The 22,868-nt window shown below is 35.4% G+C and overlaps 1 protein-coding gene across 4 annotated transcripts in view; it reads left to right on the plus strand.

Annotated features, from left to right (window-relative positions):
• The window catches only part of DIAPH2 (diaphanous related formin 2), an 886,034-nt gene that overhangs the window by 446,453 nt on the left and 416,713 nt on the right, over positions 1 to 22,868 (plus strand). For all 4 annotated transcript variants that reach the window (XM_082609568.1, XM_082609566.1, XM_082609565.1 and 1 more), the window contains one exon: positions 3,787 to 4,026. In XM_082609568.1, coding sequence (XP_082465694.1) covers positions 3,787 to 4,026 — 240 coding nt within the window. The remainder of the gene's footprint in view (positions 1 to 3,786; positions 4,027 to 22,868) is intronic.

The raw sequence follows: 22,868 nt of genomic DNA on the forward strand, positions 1-22,868 counted from the left end.
ACCTTGAAGTACATAAATTTTAAGCTTGAATGGTGAGAATTGAAAATAAGAACCAATTCTAAGAAATTCTTCAGGTTAAAATATAGGCAAGGAATGGTATTAACTTACATTGTCTTTACCAGAATTTGAATATGACTCCAAGATTTGGAGTCTTCATAGTGGGGATCTAATAGTGTCTTTGTTAATAATAAAATACACTGGTGTCTGAGAGGATGGTGAACCAAGTTCACTTAAATGCTAATAAAAATGTCTTGGTAACATCCAAGTAATATTTTTCACTTCTAAATCTCACACTGTTTACCTCACCTTTTCCATAACTCTAGAGGCAGAGACTAAAAAAGAAAGAAAGAATATATATGGATCATTTATTTGGCTCCTACCTAATTATCAAAACAAGACTGCTTGACAGGACTTTCCCCTACTTTACAAATGAGGAAACTGAAGCAGAAAAATTAGGTGGATTAGTTTCACACAGTCTAACTATGCAAAAGTTTCTAGATTCAGTCCTTTGGTTGCATTTGCTACTAAGCTGTACCCTACCGGCCCCCACTGCCTTAGTCCCTGGTTGGCTTACTGAAGTGTAGGCAGAAGATCAGGGGAAGCAAATTCATCTATCCTCATCCTCTGAAACAAACAAAAAAAAAAAACAGTAAACTGCATCAAATCAGCATCTCCTTTGGCCTTCATTAATGCCAACAACATTTTACCTCACAAAAGACTTTACACCTTAGAGCCATCTTTGACTTTCTCCTCCCATAACTGGTCATTTACTAAGTCCCACTGCTTCTTCCTTAATTCTGCCTTTTGTATCTATTGCTTCCTTTCCTTTCCTACTGTCAACATCCTAGGTCATTACCTGTTTCTAAGACCATTTGAAGACTTAACTAATGGTATCCCTGCCCCTAATCTCTCCTTCAGCCACTCATACATACTGCTCTCAGTATGACTCAAGAGACAGCGTGGTGTAGTGGTTGAGAGTCTGGATTCTGTAGCCAGAATGCCTGAGTTCAAATCTCCAGATCTTCAACATACAATTTGACTCTCTGCTAGTTCCTTAGTATTTCTGTGTCTCATTTTCCTCATCTTTAGAATGAGACTAGGGCTAATAACCTTTTCCTAGGGTTGTTTTGAGAATCAAATCTGCATATATGTATATAACACATCTGTAGAAAAATGTCTGGCACAGAGTACTCAATAAATGTCATTTGCCGTTATTATTGTTATTATAATTACTAAAGTACACTTTTGGTCCATTATTTTGGTTGGAGCTGGTATTAAAAAAAAAAAATCAAATCCCTGCTCTTTGGGTTTGTAGGCCAAGGATTGAAATACAAAGTCCAGAAAGGATACAAATATGAATGAAAACAAGAGGTAGTAGAACTGAAGCAAGACTAAAAGAAAATCTATGTGAGCCTAGGGTTTAAATTCCTTGTGGATCTCAGACCAAGGCCACCCTGGTGAGCAGGGTTCCTACAAATCCTACAGAGCATGGGCAGAAGGACAGGTATTTGGTGACTAGCACCTGGTCAAAGTAGTTCTATGGCTTTTTTAACCATCAGGGAGACTGAAAAACCACTACTTCCTAAACATATAAAATGATAGGAAACATACTTCTGTGCTAATGATAGCCAGTTAACAGTGAAAAGAAAGGAAAAATTAAGTGGGAAAGGATTTGGAGACAGTGGTAGAGGCATAAATGAAGGCAGAAAATGACATAGAAACTTAGATTCCCCCACAAACATACACATGGAGATTTGCACATTCATTGAGACATAGACTTTGGTGTGGTTAGCTTCCAATTTTATAGCCTTTACATGGAATCTTAAGGTACTTTGATCTAAATTCTGCCCCTAGGTATATACCTCATATATTCCTAACCTATAAACCTTTTTTCACAACTTCCTTTTGGTCCCCGTTTGTGTTTGCTCGCTTTCTCTCTCTCTCTCTCTACTTGTTTAATTTTTATCTATTTATCCATTTGTATCCCCTCTACTGTGTAGCCTTCATTAAACATTGTAGTCATAGAGTTTAAAGTTTTCTCTTCTTTCAGTGAACATCTCCAGCACTTAATTTCTGTTTACCCATTTAGAATCATGGGCTGGTTCTATCGCTAGGTATAGTTTTCAAGTGATTGTGTTATGAGTTTTGAGGTATATTGGACACTTTTTGTGAGTAGATGGTGTGTCTTATAGTTACCATGCGAGTACTGAAGAAACAGTAGGATGCTTTTTCTTTCTTTAAGATTTTATTTATTTATTTATTTATGTGGTTTCACCGGGTCTTAGTTGCGGCAGGTGGACTCCTTAGTTGCGGCTCCAGAGCTCCTTAGTTGTGGCATGCGAACTCTTAGTTGTGACATGTGTGTGGGATCTAGTTTCCTAACCAGGGATTGAACCTGGGCCCCTGCATTGGGAGTGCAGAGTCTTATCCACTGCGCTGCCAGGGAAGTCCCAGTAGGATGCTTTGAATACTACCCTGATCGTATTAAAAAAAAGCTATTGATAAGTGCTCTGACTTATGTAGATATAGTAACAGGCGGATATTCCCAGCATACTTTTATAATCTGCCTATAAAAAGCATGAAAGCGTATGGGGGATTAGCAGACGGCAAAGGTTAATTTTTGGACAGGCAGACACCCATGGTTAATGTGAAAATTCATTTCAAAGAGTTAAAATGATAAATTATGCTTGCTTTTGTATTAGAGCAGGTAGGGTCTATTCAGCAGCTCATTTTGTTGCTTTTGAAGGGTTCTTTGTGGCTTAAGGACTCTTGTTTATGCTGTCAAGTTCTTTTCATGTTGTCTACAGATATCTCATGCCTACACTATGCCTGGCATTTGTATTTAAAAAGAAAACTAAGCTATATGTGTAAAAAGAATAAATGTAATTAGGATTGTTAATAATTTCATTGTGTGTGTGCTTATGTTCTTATGTGTCTACCCTCCCCCACCTCTCTCCCAGAATTCCTTGGGTGAATAAAAACTAGTGAAATGACTTGGAGTTTTGGGGAATTAAAGACTAAGAGAAATTATTATCGTAGGAGCTATACCAAAGGGAATAGAGAATGTGCACCGATACTATGAAACAATTAATTAAAACCTAAGTTGAACTGTTTTGAAGAAAACCAATATAGATTTCTTGAATAATGTACTTAAAAGTAAGTTCATGTGATTTTACCATAACTTAATTATTTAACATCAACATTCTGTCAAGTAGGTGAAATTCTTTAGAGCATATATAAATATTTAATACATTTTATTAATAAAATCATAGGTTTAAAATTATTAAATGCTCAATCAGAGATAGTCTTCTGGTTTCAGACAGCATACTGATATGTAATTTTTTTTTTAGGAAATGTGATTGCACTTACATTTTCTGTCATCGTGTACATTTTTTATATGTGGCCCAACTATTCACTCAACTCAATGTCATGTTTGTACATTTTCGTACTTTGCCTCAGGGACAGATTTTTGGCAGTTTAAATGCTATTGGTGACTAATGATTATGCAGTTAACATACAGCAACTGTTTAGCTTCAATAATATTTTCTTAATGCGGTAAGGATGATTTCATTTATTCCTTTAAAACTGAACAGCTATTTCTTTAAACTTTGAAAAAAAATATTCCTTTGAAATGTCTAAAACAAAGTAGAATAATATTTGTTAAAACCCAGAGAGAATTCATTTTATTCGGAAGTTTTACAGTATTGTCTATAAAATGATCCCTACTAGAGAGAAAAATAGCAGGCTTTATATATATATTCTTATACAGCATTCCTTATCTTACAGATGAGCTCAGTGAAAATGTTGCGTCCTCGTCTCAATAGCATTCTTTTCAAGCTCACGTTTGAAGAACATGTAAACAACATCAAACCAAGCATCATAGCAGTAACCCTGGCCTGTGAAGAACTGAAGAAAAGTGAAAGTTTTAACAGACTTTTAGAGTTAGTTCTTTTGGTTGGAAACTACATGAACTCAGGCTCAAGAAATGCCCAGTCTTTGGGTTTTAAGATCAACTTTCTCTCTAAGGTAAGATAACACTTTATAATGCCAATTTACAGCAATAATCTCATCTACGAGAGGGGTCACTTTAAATAGCAATAGTACATAAGCCCAAAAAAGTATCCTTTAAAAGGATGAATTTTATGGCACGTGAATTGTATCTAAATTAAAACAGATAAATGATTTTTAAAAACCTTACTGTAGTAAAATCTCAAAGACTGCAAATTCTTTTGTAGTATAGTACTCAGCTCTTGCTGATCAAATCTTTCTGGAGTTTTTAGGTCCAAATAAAATTGCTTTTATAAAGTAGATGCAATCTTGTATTTCAGTCCCTTCAAACTTATTTTATGTCTCTCCAAAAAGTATTTGAGGAGCTAAATTCATTGAGGTGATAGCCAGAAATTGCCTTCTGAATATGTTTTGCTTTTCTCCTCCAAGAAAATAATACTCTTTATTGTTGAATAGTGTTGTGTTATTAAACTTATACTAGGTATCTAGTGCATTAACTAAAAGTTTTTTTTTTAAATCAAGTGATAATCGTTTTATTGTTTTGATTACGCTTTCATTCTTGTGAAAAGTAAACAAAGAAACAGACAAGTGCAAAAGTGATGGTATATGTCCATTTCTAGGTTAGTGCAAACCACCTTATTAAAGGAAAAGATCTGTCTGTTACACAAGAAAACTGAACAGACTCTAAGGGGAAGGCCTGTAAGAAAGCTGGAGACAAAAATAAGTCTGAAAACAAGCGATGTATCTTTGACATCTCACCATTGTTTCACTTCTTTTTTTCTTTCACATCTGAAAACATTACAGAACTTTGGTTAGTTCTTGAAGTATATTATTACAAGAATCCCCAATCTAGGAATGGATATAAATTTCTTTTCTATTCATGCATTAAATAGATGTGCATTACATATACAGGGACTAGCATTTTAATATGTATCAAAAATGATTTGCTCCTGGTAGTTCTCACCCGGATAGACATAAAGAATAACATTTGTAGATAGTAGGATGAATAATGAAATTATATCTGTTTACCCCCGATTTATTTTTGAGGGGTGTAAGGAAAGAAAGCAAGAAAGATAGGAAAGATGGTCTGGCATGCTAGATTTTTGTCAAAAAAATATTTTTGGTCCCTCTTCTTATGATATTAGGGGACATGTGCAATTATTTGATAATACCAACAAGAATAAGGCTATGCTTGTAATAAATTAGAATAACTCACACCCTGATTTATAGGATAAACTAAATATTTAAGACTTTTTCATTTTATTGCACATCATATACTCAACACTAGTAAAAGCATATTTTATCAAGATGCTACTTGTTTAGAGTATACACTATAGGCACAGTGAGTGAATCTTAAAGTGTTCTTGGTTGGCGATTACAAAAATATTATAAATTAAAAGAAAATATCATTGGAAATTTGTATTGTTACCTGTTTCACATTTAATTCATATAAAAAAACATTTAAAACAAACTATCCTAATTTGAACAAATATGTACCTTTTTAAAGTGTCTTAATTTCAAATTAATTACATGAACTGATATTTTTGAGGCAAGAATGAATAAGTCATTTATACGTAGGAACAAAAGATTATATTAATCTCACAGAAGGATTGTACAGTTGCATCTTGTATTTTGGAGAAAGGCTTCTTCCTGTCATCTACCTGTCAAATAAAAGTTCTTCCACACAGCGCTGGTCTGACATCTATCACTAGAGGTATGCTCAAAGGATTCTGCACAAAGATTTTCGCCAACTTCAAATAAAATAAAAAAATAATCTTATGGGAAATACTAGCATGTAGTAATAGATGTTCTAAAAGAGAAAGAAGTGAATGTTTAAAAATCTTCTGCCCTCTCCCATTTTTCAGTAGGATTTTTATCTTCAGGGAAATACTTGTCATTAAGAAAGAAATATCATATGCATGTATGATATTCCCACAATATCTAGGATTAAAAGGATGCTCCTGGAATACAAAGGATTCTGAGTAGATGTAAATGTCTAAAATGACAGAAATTTACTGAAGTACATAGAAATAGTTAGCTTAGGTTTATAAACTGTTTGAAACTGAGTTAACTACTGATGTATGATTAGCTAGAATTGGTGTTAAATTCCAGTTATATTGTGTTATATTGTAAAAGATTACTTGGTTGATTTCTCTCAGTGTTTGTTTGTTGTTGTTGTTGTTAAAAAATAGCAGAGGGAAATTGCTTTGCAGGGCACTGATTATGCTTTTAAAATGATACCATTTACCTAATTAATATTCAATGATAATTTCTTTTCTCAGTGAATTTAAAACTGTAATCTACTGCTTTTCACATGAAGCTATAGATTATGTTAAAATATTCACCTAGTTAAAAAGGAACCACAACATAAGCAGTTAAACTTATCAGATGTTTCTTGTAGTAAAGTAATATTAAAAATTCAGATGGTCACATTTGGCTCCTATAATATTTGGGACAAAAAGGAAAACAGACGGGTTAACTTAAATGTCAAATATCACTAAATGGTACCATTACTATAAGTACTACCCTCACCACAAAATACTTTGTTCATTTGCAACAGTGTAGTATCACTTTGTGAGTCTCCAATCCAGGGTGCTGAACTGTAATAAAAATCATTTCTATGCAGATGAGTCTCCAATGTTAGCTTGGCCCCTGCTCGCCTGCTGGTTATTAAAATTCTAACCAATAGCAGTGTTGTACTTCAAGGCCATTTGTTGTTTGTGTTTTCAGTGTGTAATAACATATAATCTACATAAGAATGAAACATTTAAAAATACTTAGCACTCCCTAGGCACTAAGCTTTGTGGGTATATCAGATAAGGATCTTTGTTTGCAAGCAACAGAAAGTGCCTCTGCCTGATTTAAGCAAAAAATAGAATTTATAAGGAGGAGCTCAGCCAGAAACTGAGGAAAGGCTGAAGAACTTGGCCTTTAAAAGAGCAGCAACTATGGCAGCTTTGAGAATGCAGAGAGCAGGAATGAATGGAAAATCTTTCCAGGAAGTTGCCTCTGGGGTATATTCCATTTTCTTCCTCCTTTCCTTGTATTTGATTCAAATTCTAATTAGAAAGAGAGACCAATTGGCCTGGCGTAGATTATCAGAATACCCTTTGTCCAAGGGAGGGCAAAGAACCTTGAGTGACAGTGCTACCAAGACTACTGTGATGGATGATTGGTCATGCCCTAAAGGAGGCTGTTACCAAGGATGAGGATACCGAAGGTTAGGGGCAGATGAAGGGATAAAAGCCAGGCCTGAACAAACAAAGGCAAAACAAAACAGATGGTCGGTATACCAGGGAATACAAACATTACAGAAGACACATAGAAAGCTCAAGGAGCTTGTGATACAGTTGAGTAGCCAGGAAATATACATACAGAATATTACATAATGTCACAATATACTTCTAGCAATGAATATAAAAATTAATGGCCATTGAGATTACTTTCAGATTAGCAGGACTTCAGGAGGGAGGAATTTTTTGGTGATGGGTGTGGCAGTGAGTGGTACTCATAAATTAGAACAGAAGGATCTTGAAGAATAGGTATAATTAAGTTATACAAAGGGAAGAAGCCATAACCTTATAAGATGGGAGAACACTGGCCTTAGAACTTACATTTTAGCTTCCATTTTGCCCATCACTAGCTAAATTTTCATGGCCAAGTCACTTACGCTCTCCAAACCTGTTTCCTCATCTATACATGAGGAAGTATACCATGCCCCTTGTGTATTTTCATAGGGTTGTTTTCAGGGTCAAATAAAACGATCTTTGTCACAGTACTTTGAAGAATTATAATGTTAAAAAATGGTAGTAGTTCTTTTTAATGATGGTATATGACTAGGAATAATCATGATGTGTTTGAAGCTGAATTGGAAAACTACACTGCCTTGAATATTGGGTGTATGTTGGAAACAAATAACATTGGTTGGCAGGTTGTGAGAAGATTTTGAGTAATTTATATACTAGCTTCAGTATCTTGCCTCCGTAACTGTTGTTTTTTTTTTTTTTTTTTTTTGAAAATCACTCACAGCCCATTTTATAACTTATGAAGGCCAAAAACCTTTGTTTTTCTGCCTTGAGTTAATATCTCCTTCACCCATACTGTGACTTTCCAGTCATTGTAGCTGGACAGAGAGACATAACAAATTATGATATGGTATAATGATGTGTTTTTGTACAGATGTGAAATATGGCATACAAAGAACCTGAAGAAAACATTTAGTTTTACTGTGGAGAAAATTTTAGATATCTAACTTTAATTTAGTAGGGTTAATAAAGTAATGTAATTATGCTACTTTTTTCTAAGATTCATCATTTATATAAAGTGTATGTAACATAAAGGCCTTATTTCCTAGAGGTCATCTCATGGTATTAGTGACAGAGTATTACAGATATCTCCCCAAGTATACAAAAGAAGGCATCTATCTCCCCTAGAGAAGTTGTAAGATGGAGAGTGAATTAGGTTCAGTTTCAGTACAAAATATAATGTACCAGAAAATGTGATTTGTAAGGAAAATGACTGCTGTCTATGGAAGCACAATTTAGAAATTTGTAATTCAAGAGAAAATATATAAAAGATCTAAGCAAAAAGTTACATCTAAGTATTCTAAAAACTTTACAGTATCTAATCGTTTTTAGCTGAAATGATGTGGATTATCTCTATCTAAACTTAGAACCTTAACATTAGAAAGTATCTAATCTAGCCCCTTCAGCCTGCAGATGAGAAAACTGACCATTAGAGAAGTGAAATACTTTGGTTGGTGTGTTGGTCAGCTCGTGCTGCCATAAAAGAATACCGTAGGCTTGGTGGCTTAAACAACAGAAATTTACTAACACACAATTGTAAAGCAATTATACTCCAATAAAGATGTTAAAAAAATAAGTCATAAAATAATAAAAAATAAAAAAAACAGAAATTTATTTTCTCACAGTTTTGGAGATTGGAAGTTCAAGATCAAGATGCTAGCCTGGTTGGTATATGGTGAGGGCTCTCTTTCTGAATTGCAGACAGCCACCTTCTTACTAGGTGACAGTCAGGTTCATAAAGCTGGATATAGCGACCAACTGTTTTGGTTTACCCAGGACTAAGAGCTTTCCTGGGATTCAGGACTTTCACTACTAAAATTGGGGCAGTCCTAGGCAAGCTGGGACAGTTGTTCACTTTAGTTATGAAACTAGAGGTAGAGTTTTGGCCTCCTGATTACGCTTTCTATCTTTCTCTCTCTCACCCTTTTTTTAAAAACATGTAACTGGAACAGCTTGCCTTTCACATTTTTATAATGTCCTTTGCTACTCTTCTTCATCTGGTTTTTACCCTTTAGCTCTTCTTCTCTGGTTACCACTACACACTGTGAGTATAATTATTATAGGACTGTTCACACTGCACTATAATTATTCTATCTCTCTTTCTCTCTAAAGACTCAGAACTCATGGAGGGTGGTTATTATTTTATTCTACATTTTATCCACAGTGTCTATTGTATAGGAAGCCCTCAATAGATTACTACTGAATGAAAGGTAGGCAATTTGATTAAATAAAAGGATTTGTTGTGAGTGTTCAACATAAGTATTAGCATTTTTTTAAGTGAGAGAATTTAGTGTCTCACAGATATAAAGAGTGTATTTTTACCAGTGAAACTATTAAATATGTAAATGTAACACTATGCTATGGTTTAGTTGTAAAAACATAAAAAATGTATTGTTTGCTATCAATATAAACCAAAAATTCACCCTCAAATATGGGTTAATAAATAAATATGGGACTATTAATTTAAAACCAAAGATATTGTTGAAAATAACCACTGTAAAATATACTGAAAGGCACCTTAGCAAAGGTCAATAAATCCTGGTCACTAGTCTACACACTTGGTTGCCTATGCTTTTACAGTTTAGATGTATCCCTTGTGATTCAGAGAGGTTTATTATTATTAACCCCATTTTGCAAATTAGAAAACTAAAACCCAGTGAGGTTATGCAATTTTTTTCAAGATCAGAAAGCTATTAAATGTCCACGTTTGGGCCTAAATCTAGGTTTTCTGTGTCCAAAACCTTGCAACACACTGCCTCTCACTAAATTGTAACAGAAGGTTTAGTCATATGTGGCTCATTTCAAGGAAGCATTACAGAACCAGCTCTGTCCCTTACAGGGTACTGAAAATGGGGAAAATCACAGGTGGACTTTCTTGACTCTCCAGTGGCTTGTAAAATGAGGAATCTCTCTTTTTTATTATTCAAATTGAAATAGAAGTCATTAGAGGAATATTAATAGAAAGTTTGTCTTCCTCTAATAGATTTTAATGTATCCAGGTAGTGGAACCTATATATTTGTAATAAAATAACACCTAATAATCTACATAATTATAGAGCAATCACTTGCTTTGTATGTACAGGCTCTCAGACCATATCAGTTTTGTGGAGGCAGGGTTGGCTGCTCTTCTCAATACATATTTTCTACAAATGAACATCTGTTCTCCAGAGAGATGGCTTACCCAGGATCACTCAGTATTGGAGGCAAAGTTAGAATCCCACATTTCCTGGGACTCAAATTATTTCAGTGGCTCAAGGTAGTTTTTAGAATTTGATGACCTCTTTTGCATCACTCAAATATGCTTTCTCCTATAAGACAGTGTATGGCATTATTTGGATTTGGGGGAGATGTGATTGATAATTTGCTGAGAAGAAAATTGCTTTGAGGGAGACAATTTGTCCTGGAACAATTCTGTGTAAGGGAAGATTAGATTCTCTGTCAAGAACAGGGTTGGATGGAATGTTAGGTCCTCTTACCAAGCTTTCCTTTTATTCCCTGTGGGTCCTTTTAGCCTTCCTTCCTGTGGACTCTTTGCAGCAGAGTTTTCAGCTGGTGATCTCTATGATTCACCTGTTATAATCAGTGATATAAGATCCAAAGCTACAGCAAAATACAGAGGTGCTCACTCATGTTACTTTGCATTTTAAAATGTCACCACATAAAATAGTGATACACCATATCATTCGTTCATTATTCATGACCAATAGACACAAACATCTCAAGTTAAGGGTTTGTCTGTGTCTCATTATATTACGTTGAAGCAAGAACATTCACCATTGTTGACTTTGAAATAACTAAGCACCATAGAATGACATAAGGACAGGATATCATTCTTAATGTTAAATGGTTTTCTTTGTTCAGCTTATTTGATGGTCGACCTTTATTTAAATCCTTTGTGTTGTATTGTATTGTGCTTAATGGGTTCTCATCATTGAGAAGCATTCAGTGTTGAAAAGATGAATGTTCAACTCTTGTGTGACTATGTCAGTGGTGACATTTTATATTCAGTTTTTATAACTGTGTCAAGGGTTTTGTTTCCCGTAGTTCTTCACAAAAATCAGTATACCCAAAGTTGTGATTTTCAAAGAGCAAGCATTAATATTAAGTCAGTAAATGCAGAAATGTTTAAATTTAAAGAACTCTAAATTTATTTGTTTAAAGAAACAATTCTCCATAAGTTCTTTTAATTCCCAGATGTTATTCATTATATGTCCTCAAGCACATATTATTAATCAGTGCATGTGGACTTGTGCACATGGGCAAATGGTAATACTGAAAGATTGCTTCAGTCATCTCATTTCTCCAGTAATCAAGATGTGTGGATACCAGCTCAGAAATCCAATCCAGAGTCCTCACCTCCAGTGTCCTTCATGCCATTTAAAAATCTGAGGAAAACACAGGCTACTTCTGAGGTTCTCTTTTTAAAAATACAGCCCTCTAAGAGTTGGGAACATATGAGCCCGTCTCCCTAATTTTGTAATCCCGTGAATACGCTACCAAATGCTTTGAGGATTGTCCTTCAGTTTGAAAATCAGCTTTTTTTCCACTTCTAAGATGTAAGGTACCTAGTCTCTTTATATCCCTATACTATAGTGTTCTGTACATACAGATTGACTCCTTAAGTAGAAAGAAAACTTGATGAAGGTAGTGTGTGTTTCTGTCTTTAGAGGTGATTTCTTCTAAGATAGATATCTCAATTATTCCAAATGGTCACAACATTTCCCAGATTTATGTTAATGTGGAGACGCATTGCATCTTTCTTATTCTCTGTAGCCTACGTTACAGAATTGAGATGGGAGAAAAGACTGCTGTATCAGCAGGGGTAAAACTATATGATCATGTTAGGCACAGGGATTAACCTATTTTGTAGATGTACTTCAAATTGGTGTAGTTATGAAAGAGTATGTCTATGAGAATACCTTTTTTGAAATCTTGAGCTCTGATGAAAAGAAACAGACTCACACATTTATTTTCCTACTTCCCTCTAAAAATACAGAGTTTCCATGAGCTTATTTAAAGATTTTTCTCTAAGTTGAAATATTCATTAATTTACCTCCATTGCTTCAAATTAGTCAGCTAATACTTTAAATGTAACACTTGTTTGTTTTCTCAGAATTTGATTGCATCTGTTTAGATATTATCACATTTACAACACTATAGGTTGTGTGAAAACTTCATTATATTCCCCCAATTTTCAGTTTATTAAATTCTCTGGAGAACAGTAGTCTATAAATGTAATTTGTCTGATACAGACTTGATTAGTATTCCTTGTCAATACAGGCTGCTTTGGAAACATTTTTTTTCCCTCTCAATATTTTTTTCTATTTTACTTATATATGTGAAGATGTTCTGTCCTCTAAACACACACATACACACACACACACACACACACACCCAAGACTCTTAACTGTAATTCTTAATATTGTGATGCCTATGCTGCTAGCCCTGGTTTTAACTTCTCTGTGTTACAGTTAAATCTGCCTTCCATTAGTCTAGATAACTTGATATGAGGGGTAACGTGAATATATATTGTACATACGTACACACTTGCCTTGTGGACTAGTTATGCCTAGTTACTGCACTTCCCTACGCAAACACATGATCTTTTTGATATGGAAGAGATTCCAATTTTTGAAAGTTTTATGTTAGGGGAAGGATTGAGAAAAAGGAATTAAAAGCCAGACCCAATCAAAAAGTGTGTGTGTGTGTGTGTGTGTGTGTGTGTGTGTGTGTGTGTGTGTAGAGAGAGAATGAGAGTGGGAGAGAGAGATTGAGAGACAATATAAGAGAGAGAGAATGAAGGAGTGAGAAAGTTTCAGCAATGATTTTCAGAATTGGATGATCAGAGAGAAATAAGATTGAGTTAAATACTTCTTACATGTAAATTGACAAACTTGTAAAGAGCTTTTAAAAATGCAAAGTATGAGTTGCCATATTATGCTCCTTATTTTCTGCCAATAATAATTATTTAAAAAGCCAACAATATATATTTGTATAGAGAACTATAGTGAGGGGTATAATTTGTTTCCAGTAGGGGACTCATATATGGCTTTGTTTATGACTCATTAAATACAGACTCATTTCAAGGAAACAAAAACAACGAATACATCTGTATTTTCTTTCATTTTTAAAATTTTATCTTCTTACATTGATATGAAAAACGCAGTCAACTTAATACTGTGCCATAAAGATACTCATTGAAGTCATTGTGACTAAACAATAATGAATATAGTTAACTGTTCTATTGGGTAGTATGGCTGGCAGAGATGAATAATTCTCTAGTTTATAAAAAAGCTTTTTTTTTTTTGGTTCTTGATGAGTCTCCCATATATCAGGAGTGGCAATAAATAATTTCAGCACTGGAGCAGACCAAAAAAATGATGATTTATGGGACTAGCTGTAGGTCTTGCTAGGTTCACCACAAAGACTGTTTCCATAGAGGATTTAAATGAACCCAGCTGGCTTAGTATTCTGTGAATTGCTGTAGTCATTTTCTGAGTTTAATCTTATGACTGATTTTGTAATTCTCACAGTGGGGGAAAGTTGACAACATGAACAGCATTTAGTGAATATAATTAGGAAGCTTGAAGACAAATGCCTTTTTACTCTATAAAAGCTTTGTTCAAAGGGGATTTCGACCCTGTATGAGACTGTTGTTCAAAAAATTGTGGCTACTGTGACTGAATGTGAGTGATTATCTTACAAACTGATTTTCCTGTCCAATGAAACCATACTAATGAAGGCATGGCAGAACTTTAAGAAGGAGGGCTGATGACCATGGAAGGGGGTTTATAAGCAGTTAATATTCAAATAAAACTCTGAACATCCAATTATCCCTATGATAATTTTAGGGAATCTAAGAAGTATCTATATACATATAAATACATTTTAGATAGTATTGGGGCAGCAAGTTGGCCACATTTATTGATTATTTTCTGTGGAGCCCTGTGCTAGATGCTTTGCAGGAATAAAGAGAAATAAAACATATGTCTCTAGTCCTTGAGGGCCTGATGAGCTAGTTGCCAAATACAGAACATTGTAATATTAAAACAAGGGACAGGGAGGAAAAATAGGGAAAAATGGGGTGGAGAGCAGGGGGGTGATGGCTTTTATATAATAGCACACATGAAAAATAGTCTATGTTGCTATAAATACTGGTTAACTAACTACAAAATAACAAAGTAATCTGTTATTTATATGATAGCCCATACTATAAAGCTGCCCCCCTCTTCTTTAGAAAGGAAAAGCACAATACCAGCCTTATTTACAACATGTGCTTTACTTCTCTCCTACAAACCAAAGCTTAGATTTTGCTTTTCCTGACTTCTGTCATGGGGACAAGCACACAAGACTTGCCATTCATTTTTTTTCATCTTTTTTTTTTTAATCTGCATTCTCAGAATACTCTCTTGCCTTTTATGGTACAGTAAGAGTATCTTTAAAACTGCTTTTCATAAGTTTCTACCTGCTTTCTATAATTAGTTCTTATTATTTTTAAAATTTTGGACAAAATTAATCAGTACCTGTTCAAAAACATTAATATAATGGTACCACTGTATGACTGTTATGTGTCTGTATCCTTCCTTATTCGCTAATTGGACAAAAAAAAATCAAGTAATATTTCTTTTAACAAGAGAATGTCCTGAGATTTTTCAGATATATTAAGTAAGAATGAAGAAAGTCACTGTTTAATGCTCTGTGTGAGGAATCACTCTTTGGAATCCAAGCAACTTAGTATGAGGAAATATAAGCTATTTCAGAAGTTGACTATTTAGAAAAAGGAACTGAATCTTAAAATACAAGCAAATAACTAGATACTTTCTTTAATTTTTATTGAAATATAGTTGATTAACAATGTTGTATTAGTTTCAGGTGTACAGAAGAGTGATTCCGTTATACATATATGTTTATATATTCTTTTTCAGATTCTTTTCCCATATATATTATTACAGAATATTGAGTATAGTTCGCTGTGCTATACAGCACCAGCACCAAACTTTTTGGCACCAGGGACAGGTTTCGTGGAAGACAGTTTTTCCACGGACCGGGGTCGGGGTGAGGGGGATGGTTCAGGCGGTGATGCAAGCGACAGGGAGCCCTGGGGAGCGGCAGATGAAGCTTTGCTCACTGGCCGGCCCGCTGCTCATCTCCTGCTGTGTGGCCCGGTTCCTAACAGGCCAAAGACCGGTACCAGTTTGTGGCCTGGGTGTTGGGGACCCCTGCCACACAGTAGGTCCTTGTTGGTTGTCTATTTTATATATAGTAGTGTGTATATGTTAATCCCAAACTCCTTATTAGATACTTATATCAAAACAGAATATTTTACTTTGGAAACCTGTGCTGAAGGAAGTTGAAAAGCATTGTAAGCTATTGAAAGATTTGGGGAGAGATGCTGATGTACGATTCCAATGATTTTTCATCAGCCACAGCCTGGTTCATTCAAATCTTTTTATGTTTACAAGTTTCAGCTTTCATGAAATATATGAGAAATATAGAGAAATGCCTGGGTACTTGTCAATTTCTGGAAGCATCTCCGTAGGACTTTTGTTTGTTGTTGTATTAATTATTTCAGAAGTAAAATATGTTCACAATCAAGAGAGATTTGAACTTAACCTGTAATTTTTTAAAGTAACTTAACTAAAATATAATTGACATACAATCAAATTGACTCATTTTTAAGTATACAGTCTGATGAAATTTGTTATTTGTATATACTGCAATCAAGGCACGAAATGGTTCTATCAACCTGTAGTTTCTTCATGCCCCTTTGCAGTCAATCCCCACTCCCAGCTCCAGGCAACCTCTTATTTGCTTTCAGTCACTATAGTTTTACCTTTTTCTAGAATTTCACATGAATGAGATCATCCAATAATGTAGTCTTTTGTGTTACTTTGTATTTGGTGTGGATTTCACTCAGCATAATATTGTGGCATATATCAGTAGTTCATTTTTATTACTGAATAATATTCCACTGTATGCATATACCACATTTTTATTCATCACTTGATGGACATTTGGGTTGTTTCTACTTTGTTTCTATTACAAATAATGCTGCTCTTAATATTCATGTACAAGACATAAATTTCTTTTATCTTGGGTAAATACCTAGGACTGGGAGTGCTGTGTCTTATGGAAAGTAAGGTTTAATTTTAAAAGATACTGTTTTCCAAAATGCTTGTACCATTTTGTATTCACACCTACAATTAAACCACAAGGACATATCATTTCATACCTGTGAGATGGGCAAAATTTTTAAAATTCTGCTAATATCAAGTATGACTAAGAATATGTGTCAACAGGGAGATCAGCTCGGTGCTTTGTGACCGCCTGGAGGGGTGGGATAGGGAGGGTGGGAGGGAGGGAGACGCAAGAGGGAAGGGATGTGGGAACAGATGTATATGTATGACTGATTCACTTTGTTATAAAGCAGAAACTAATAATAATAAAAAAAGAATATGTGTCAAGGAGAACTACTGGTGAGAATGTAACTTGGTACCTCTATTTTTGAAAACAATTTGGTAAGATTTAGAAATACTGAAGATACAATAACCAGAAATGCAACTCCTAGTATATTCTCTAGATAAGAGCTTACATAAGGACTCTGGAGACATGTACAAGAATAATCACTCTGTAGACATGTAAAGAAATAATCACTATCAATAGAGTAAAAAGACAATCCACAGAATGGGAGAAAGTATTTGTAAATCACATATCTGATAAGGGATTAATATCCAAAATACATAAAGAACTCCTATGACTGAACAACAACAACAACAAAACACAAGCAACCTAATTCAAAAATGAGCAAAAGATTTTAAGACATTTTTCTAAAGAAGATGGCCAATGAGCACATGAAAATATGCTCAACGTCACTAATCATTAGGGAAATGTGAATCAAAACCACAATGAGATACCACTTTATATCCATTAGGATGGCTACTATCTAAAAAATCCAGAAAACAAAAGTGTTAGAGAGGAAATGGAGAAATTGGAACCCTTGTGGATTGGCTTGTGTGAATGTAAAATGGTCCAACCCCTGTGGAAAATAGTATGGTAGTTACTCAAAAAATTAAACATGGGGCTTCCCTGGCGGCGCAGTGGTTGAGAGTCCGCCTGCTGATGCAGGGGACACGGGTTCGTGCCCCGGTCTGGGAAGATCCCACATGCTGCGGAGCAGCTGGGCCCGTGAGCCATGGCCGCTGAGCCTGCGCGTCTGGAGCCTGTGCTCCGCAACGGGAGAGGCCACAACAGTGAGAGGCCCGCGTACAGGAAAAAAAAAAAAAAAATTAAACATGGAATTACCGTATGATGCAGCATTCCACTTCTGGATGTACACATAAAAGAATTGAAAGCAGAGACTTGAACACATATTTGTATACCATTATTCATGGCAGCATTATATTCACAATAGCCAAAGGTGTGAGCAACCTAAGTGTCCACTGACAGATGAATGGATAAGCAAAATGTGGTATATACATACAAAGGGATATTATTCAGCCTTTAAAAAGAAGGAAATTCTGGTATATCCTACAGCATGGATGAACCTTGAAGACATTATGCTAAGTGTAATAAGCCAGACACATTAGGACAAATATTGATAATTCCACTTAATTGAGGTACCTAGAATAGACAACTTAATAGAGACAGAAAGTAGAATAGTGGTTGCTGGGGGGTGGGGAGGGGAGAGGGGGATGGGGAATTACTGTTTAAGGGGTACAGAATTTCAGTATGGGAAAAATTTCTGGAGATGGACAGTGGTGATGGTTGCACAACAGTGTTGAATGTACTTAACACCACTTTACTGTATACTTAAAAATGCTTAAAATGGTAAATTTTATTTTATGTGTATTTTACTATAATAAAATAATGTTCACAGCACCATTATCTATAAGAATATCAGTAATAATGACTCCCCCACCCACCAAAAAAAGGAAACTAGATAATGGAAATGGTCAACACGGGACTGTAACTAAAATTAATTGTTTTCATGTGGTGGAATAATATACAGTCATGAAAACAAATGAATGGACATAGCTAATTATGTAACTCACCCCTAAATAGCAACTCCTCAGATTCTAATTATGCCAGATTCTAATTATACTTTAGCAATATTACATATCTTGGGCCTTAAAGGTTGTTCTTAAATAGCTAAAACCACTAGTGTTGCACCACCAAATGTCATTTATTTACACTGTATATAGATAGCAAGATCAATTCTATACACTCGGTGGTGGTGATAATCTTTAAAGCTATGTACAGAAAAAAAAAAAAAAAACCCAAAACTCTTCCACCCGCTCTCAAACCTCATGCATATAAAACAGTTTTGTTAAGTAAAATCCTCATGACAATAAAAGTCACAAGTTTTAGTTAAATGCTTAAACCATTTCTGAGAGAAACCACTGAAGACCTTAGGGATGTTCATGCTTGTAAACTATTTCTATACCAATTTAGAATAACTTGATTTTGTTGAAACCATTCTCAGAAGAACTTCTATTTGGTAAGCCTCCTATAGGCAGGTTGATTAACTAAGAGCCATTGAAAGTGCCAGACCAGCTTTTCTTTTTAAAGTATAGACATAATTCATTAATTCTTTCTGGCCTTTCCTCAAATAAGGATAAAATGGTTGTTGATTTGCCACTGGTGCTGGCTACTTCAGGCTAATGCATATGCAGGGTATTCTCCTTGAATGCATAAGTAGGGCTAGAAGGGGAGATGGTGAGAGGTGAAGCAGGAAGAACAGGAAAGCAAAATTTGTCTTCTCTGGGAAACTCACATCACCACTGTCCTGCTGAGCCTGGAGGTGGCAATTGAGATGAATCCTTATGCCATTTTCATGTTGTCATGGTTTCAAGTTTAAGCTCTCTTTTCACAGATTGCTGCCATAAATTATGCTAACAAGTGTAAAACTCTTATATTGCTTGATTTTTACACAGTTGATATCATCTTTTCCCTTTTTATAAGAAATGCCACTTAATACCCAAATCAAGAGCATAAAAACGGGACAGTCAGACCTACATAAAGAATTAAGACATCTTTCTACTCTAGATTACATTTGGCTGAATTAGCGTCAGCCCTGGTCATGTAGTACCCAGAAAAGCATTTTGGGTGAGAGTTAGAAATAAAGCCAGGAAAGCATGTATGAAACCTGTCTGGTCTCTGCTACAAAGCTAATGTCTTTATGGTAATTGCAATCCTTAAAAATACATTATCTTTCTCAATGTTATTGCAGCGTGTGGTGGTGTTGAAGAAAGCAATAATTTGTAAACAACCCTTGGCAGAGAGCACAGAACTTAATTTTGTTTAAATAAAGGAGACAAACATTAGAATTCATGTGCTGTACCACGACTGGCATGCAGTAGTAGTTGTTTTGGTATATGCACTGGAGCATTCCTGATTGCTTAAATATTAACTGTTCCATGAATATACAAATATAATAGGGAAAAAAGGAACCATGATTAGGGAAAATTTTTGCTAAAATAACTGAAGTTGAATGATCTGATCATATTGGTAATCTAGGTGGGTTTATTCCAATGATTCAACCAGATTCCTTCACTGCATTTCACTATCTCCTTTACTTCTAAGGACAGTTCGATGTAAATGTGGATCATGTGGCATTGCTATCTGTCAGAACCCTTTTCTTGACACAGAGGGATTAGGCAATTCTGGGTTTTCCTGAGTAAAGGACCTGTTGATAAGTTTGCTGAATTTCATGTGGCCATTTGTATAAACACCAGGGGAAAAAGGACGGGATGTATCTAGAAAGGCCTTCCTTCTGATACAGTCTAGAGACATGGACTTTTATCTCACATTGAAGTTTTTTCTATTTTTATTGAAGTATAGTTGCTGTACAATATTATGTAAGTTACAGGTGTACAATATAGTGAGTCACAATTTTTAAAAAAATTTAATGGTCATACTCCATTATAGTTATTATAAAATATTGGCTATATTCCCCGTGTTGTACAATATATCCTTGTAGCTTATTTGATACGTAACAATTTGTACCTCTTAATCCCCTACTCCTATATTGCCCCTCCTCCCCCTTCCCTCTCCCCACTGATAACCACTAGTTTATTCTCTAAATCTGAGTCTACTTCTTTTTTGTTACATTCACTACTTTGTTGTAGATTTTAGATTATATCACATTGAAGTTTTAATACTCTTAGACCTGCTTAAACATGTCCTGAAAATTTTCCTTAAGTAACGTCCACTCTGCCTTACCATGGCATTTCTTACAATCTTTACATGAAAATCAGTTTCTTCTCTGATAAATATTCATTCTACAGCAATTCATGCAAGAAAACCTGGTGTTTATCCTGCACATTCTTGCTTCTTCTGGAAGAGAATATTCTCTGGCAGCTGGCTGAATATTTGCTTGTTTAGTCATTCTGAGAATTCTCTGGGCCACTCTGCAAGTTGGGTGTAAGATTTCTTTAGCTGGGGGCATACGGTCCACAACTTTGTTCCTACATAATGTGTGGTAACGGAGGAACACGTTCTCACTCTTGGCCTTCCACCACAAATGCTGTTGCCGACATTGGAGAGGCAGCATCAGAATGTGCCTGTGATGGACAGGGATGATGCTTCCCCCCTTTTGCCCTCTTTCTCTTTACATTCACCCGCTGTTGTCTGATCTCTGTAGGTTCATACGAAGAAACTTTCACATATGGGTCACGGTGTTTGTCTACTTAGAGCCAGTACACATTAGCCCGGAAATTAGGACTGGTGAAATACATTTGCAAGGCAAGACTTTTTAGGGAAAACATTGAAACCTGAGGTCTGCAACTGACATTTGTTATTCTGATTCAAAAATTCTTGAGTAAATATTTAAACACTAATTCAGATTTGCCAGTAAGAAGTGAGTGTGCAGCTTCAGTTAGAGTTGAAGGGGTAAACGATCTCCTGGGTTACCTAGTCCATCACTCTGATAATACAGAGTAGACAAGACACGCTGCAACATCATGTGAGTGTATTTTCAATACAGTTTTGGGTGAAGGATGAGGGACAGTTTAAAAGACTTATGAACAATGTATTTAGAATCTTCACAGCATGGGACATACTGTTTGGGTCATCTACTCTTAGATAAGTAGATGGTAAATTATGATACAAATCAGTCTCATTTTTAATGTAAATTAAGAACATTCAGAGAGATTCTGTCCTTCAGATGGCACAGATTGCTAGTCTGCTCCTCTCTAGTTTTGAATTGACACTAAGCTTTGAAATCATATCGGCACTTCAACTTTTTATATGTGAAAGTAATTATGAGAGGGCCCAAGCAAGCTGTGGACAATTGCCAAGCATCTTCTTGCCTGGAAATTTCCTTCAAAAAAGTCTAGTGGTTCTCAAACTTTAGCATGACTCAGAATCACCTGGAGGTGCTATCAATTTTTTGGCCAGTATATTAAATCACATATTGATGGACTCTGCCCTCAGAGTTTCTAATTTGGTCAGTTTGGTGTGTGGCCCCCAAATTTGCATTTCTGTCAGGTTCACAGGTGATACTGATAATGCTGGTTCAGGGACCACGGTTTGAGAACCAGTGAAATAGTCAGTGTCCATCCATTTTTCTTTCTCATGATTTTTAATTCTTATTTCTTCCATTGCCTGATCCCCACAGGCCTAATTATGCTCAATGTATTTGGTACAAATAATTATAATAACCTTCCTTACTAGCCTCACCATTTTCTAGCTGCCAGCTCTGCTGCCCCCTTTATTATCTAGTTATTTGTTATCCATAATCAATATTTTGAATAAATTACCTTACATGTTACCTCCTCTTTCTGGCTGTCCATTGTTTTTAAGTCTGCACACCTGGCACTGTATTGAAACTGCTTGAAGGTTACCGAAGATTTCTCTAGTCATCAAGTCAGTCCTCATTATCTTTGGCCTCTCTGTAGCATTTATTCATTCAACAAACATTTACTGAACAAAATTGATGTATTCCTCTTTCTTAAGGAGTTCACAATTTGGTAGGTGAGACTCCTTGCATAAACAAAATTATATTTTGTGGAATAAACCCTGTAACTAGAGTATATATAAGGCACTATGGGAAAACAAAAACAGAATTTATTAATTCTGTTCAGGAAAGTTAAGAGAGGATCATTAGCACCGCTCTCCCTGAATGACCTGGCCCCCCAACTCCCATCACCTTCATCATCCATGACACTTAATTCAGTCCACTGTGCATTAGACACCCAGTGTACATAAGTTAACCATGTTGTGTTCTGGCACCAGCTCTTATTACCTGTTTACCTAGGTCAAGTTACTTACGCACTCTAAACCTGGTCCCTTACCTATAAAATGGGCTTGTTAATAACTGAGTAACTGAATTGTTTTGAGGATTTTTTTTAAAAGGTGACCCATATAAAACACTTATCAAAGTGTCTGTCCCATAAGCACATGACAGATGGGTTAAAAATATTTGTTCTCCTCCGCCTTAAAGGAGGTACAGGCTACTACCACCTGATGAAGGAAGAAGGCATTTAAGGTCAGGAAGAGCATAAGAAAATGGGTGGAAACCTTCATCCATCCGTGCATTGAGTAAATATGTATTAA

This window comes from Mesoplodon mirus (assembly GCF_964341445.2).
Source record: "Mesoplodon mirus genome assembly, chromosome: X".
Classification (NCBI taxonomy): domain Eukaryota; kingdom Metazoa; phylum Chordata; class Mammalia; order Artiodactyla; family Ziphiidae; genus Mesoplodon; species Mesoplodon mirus.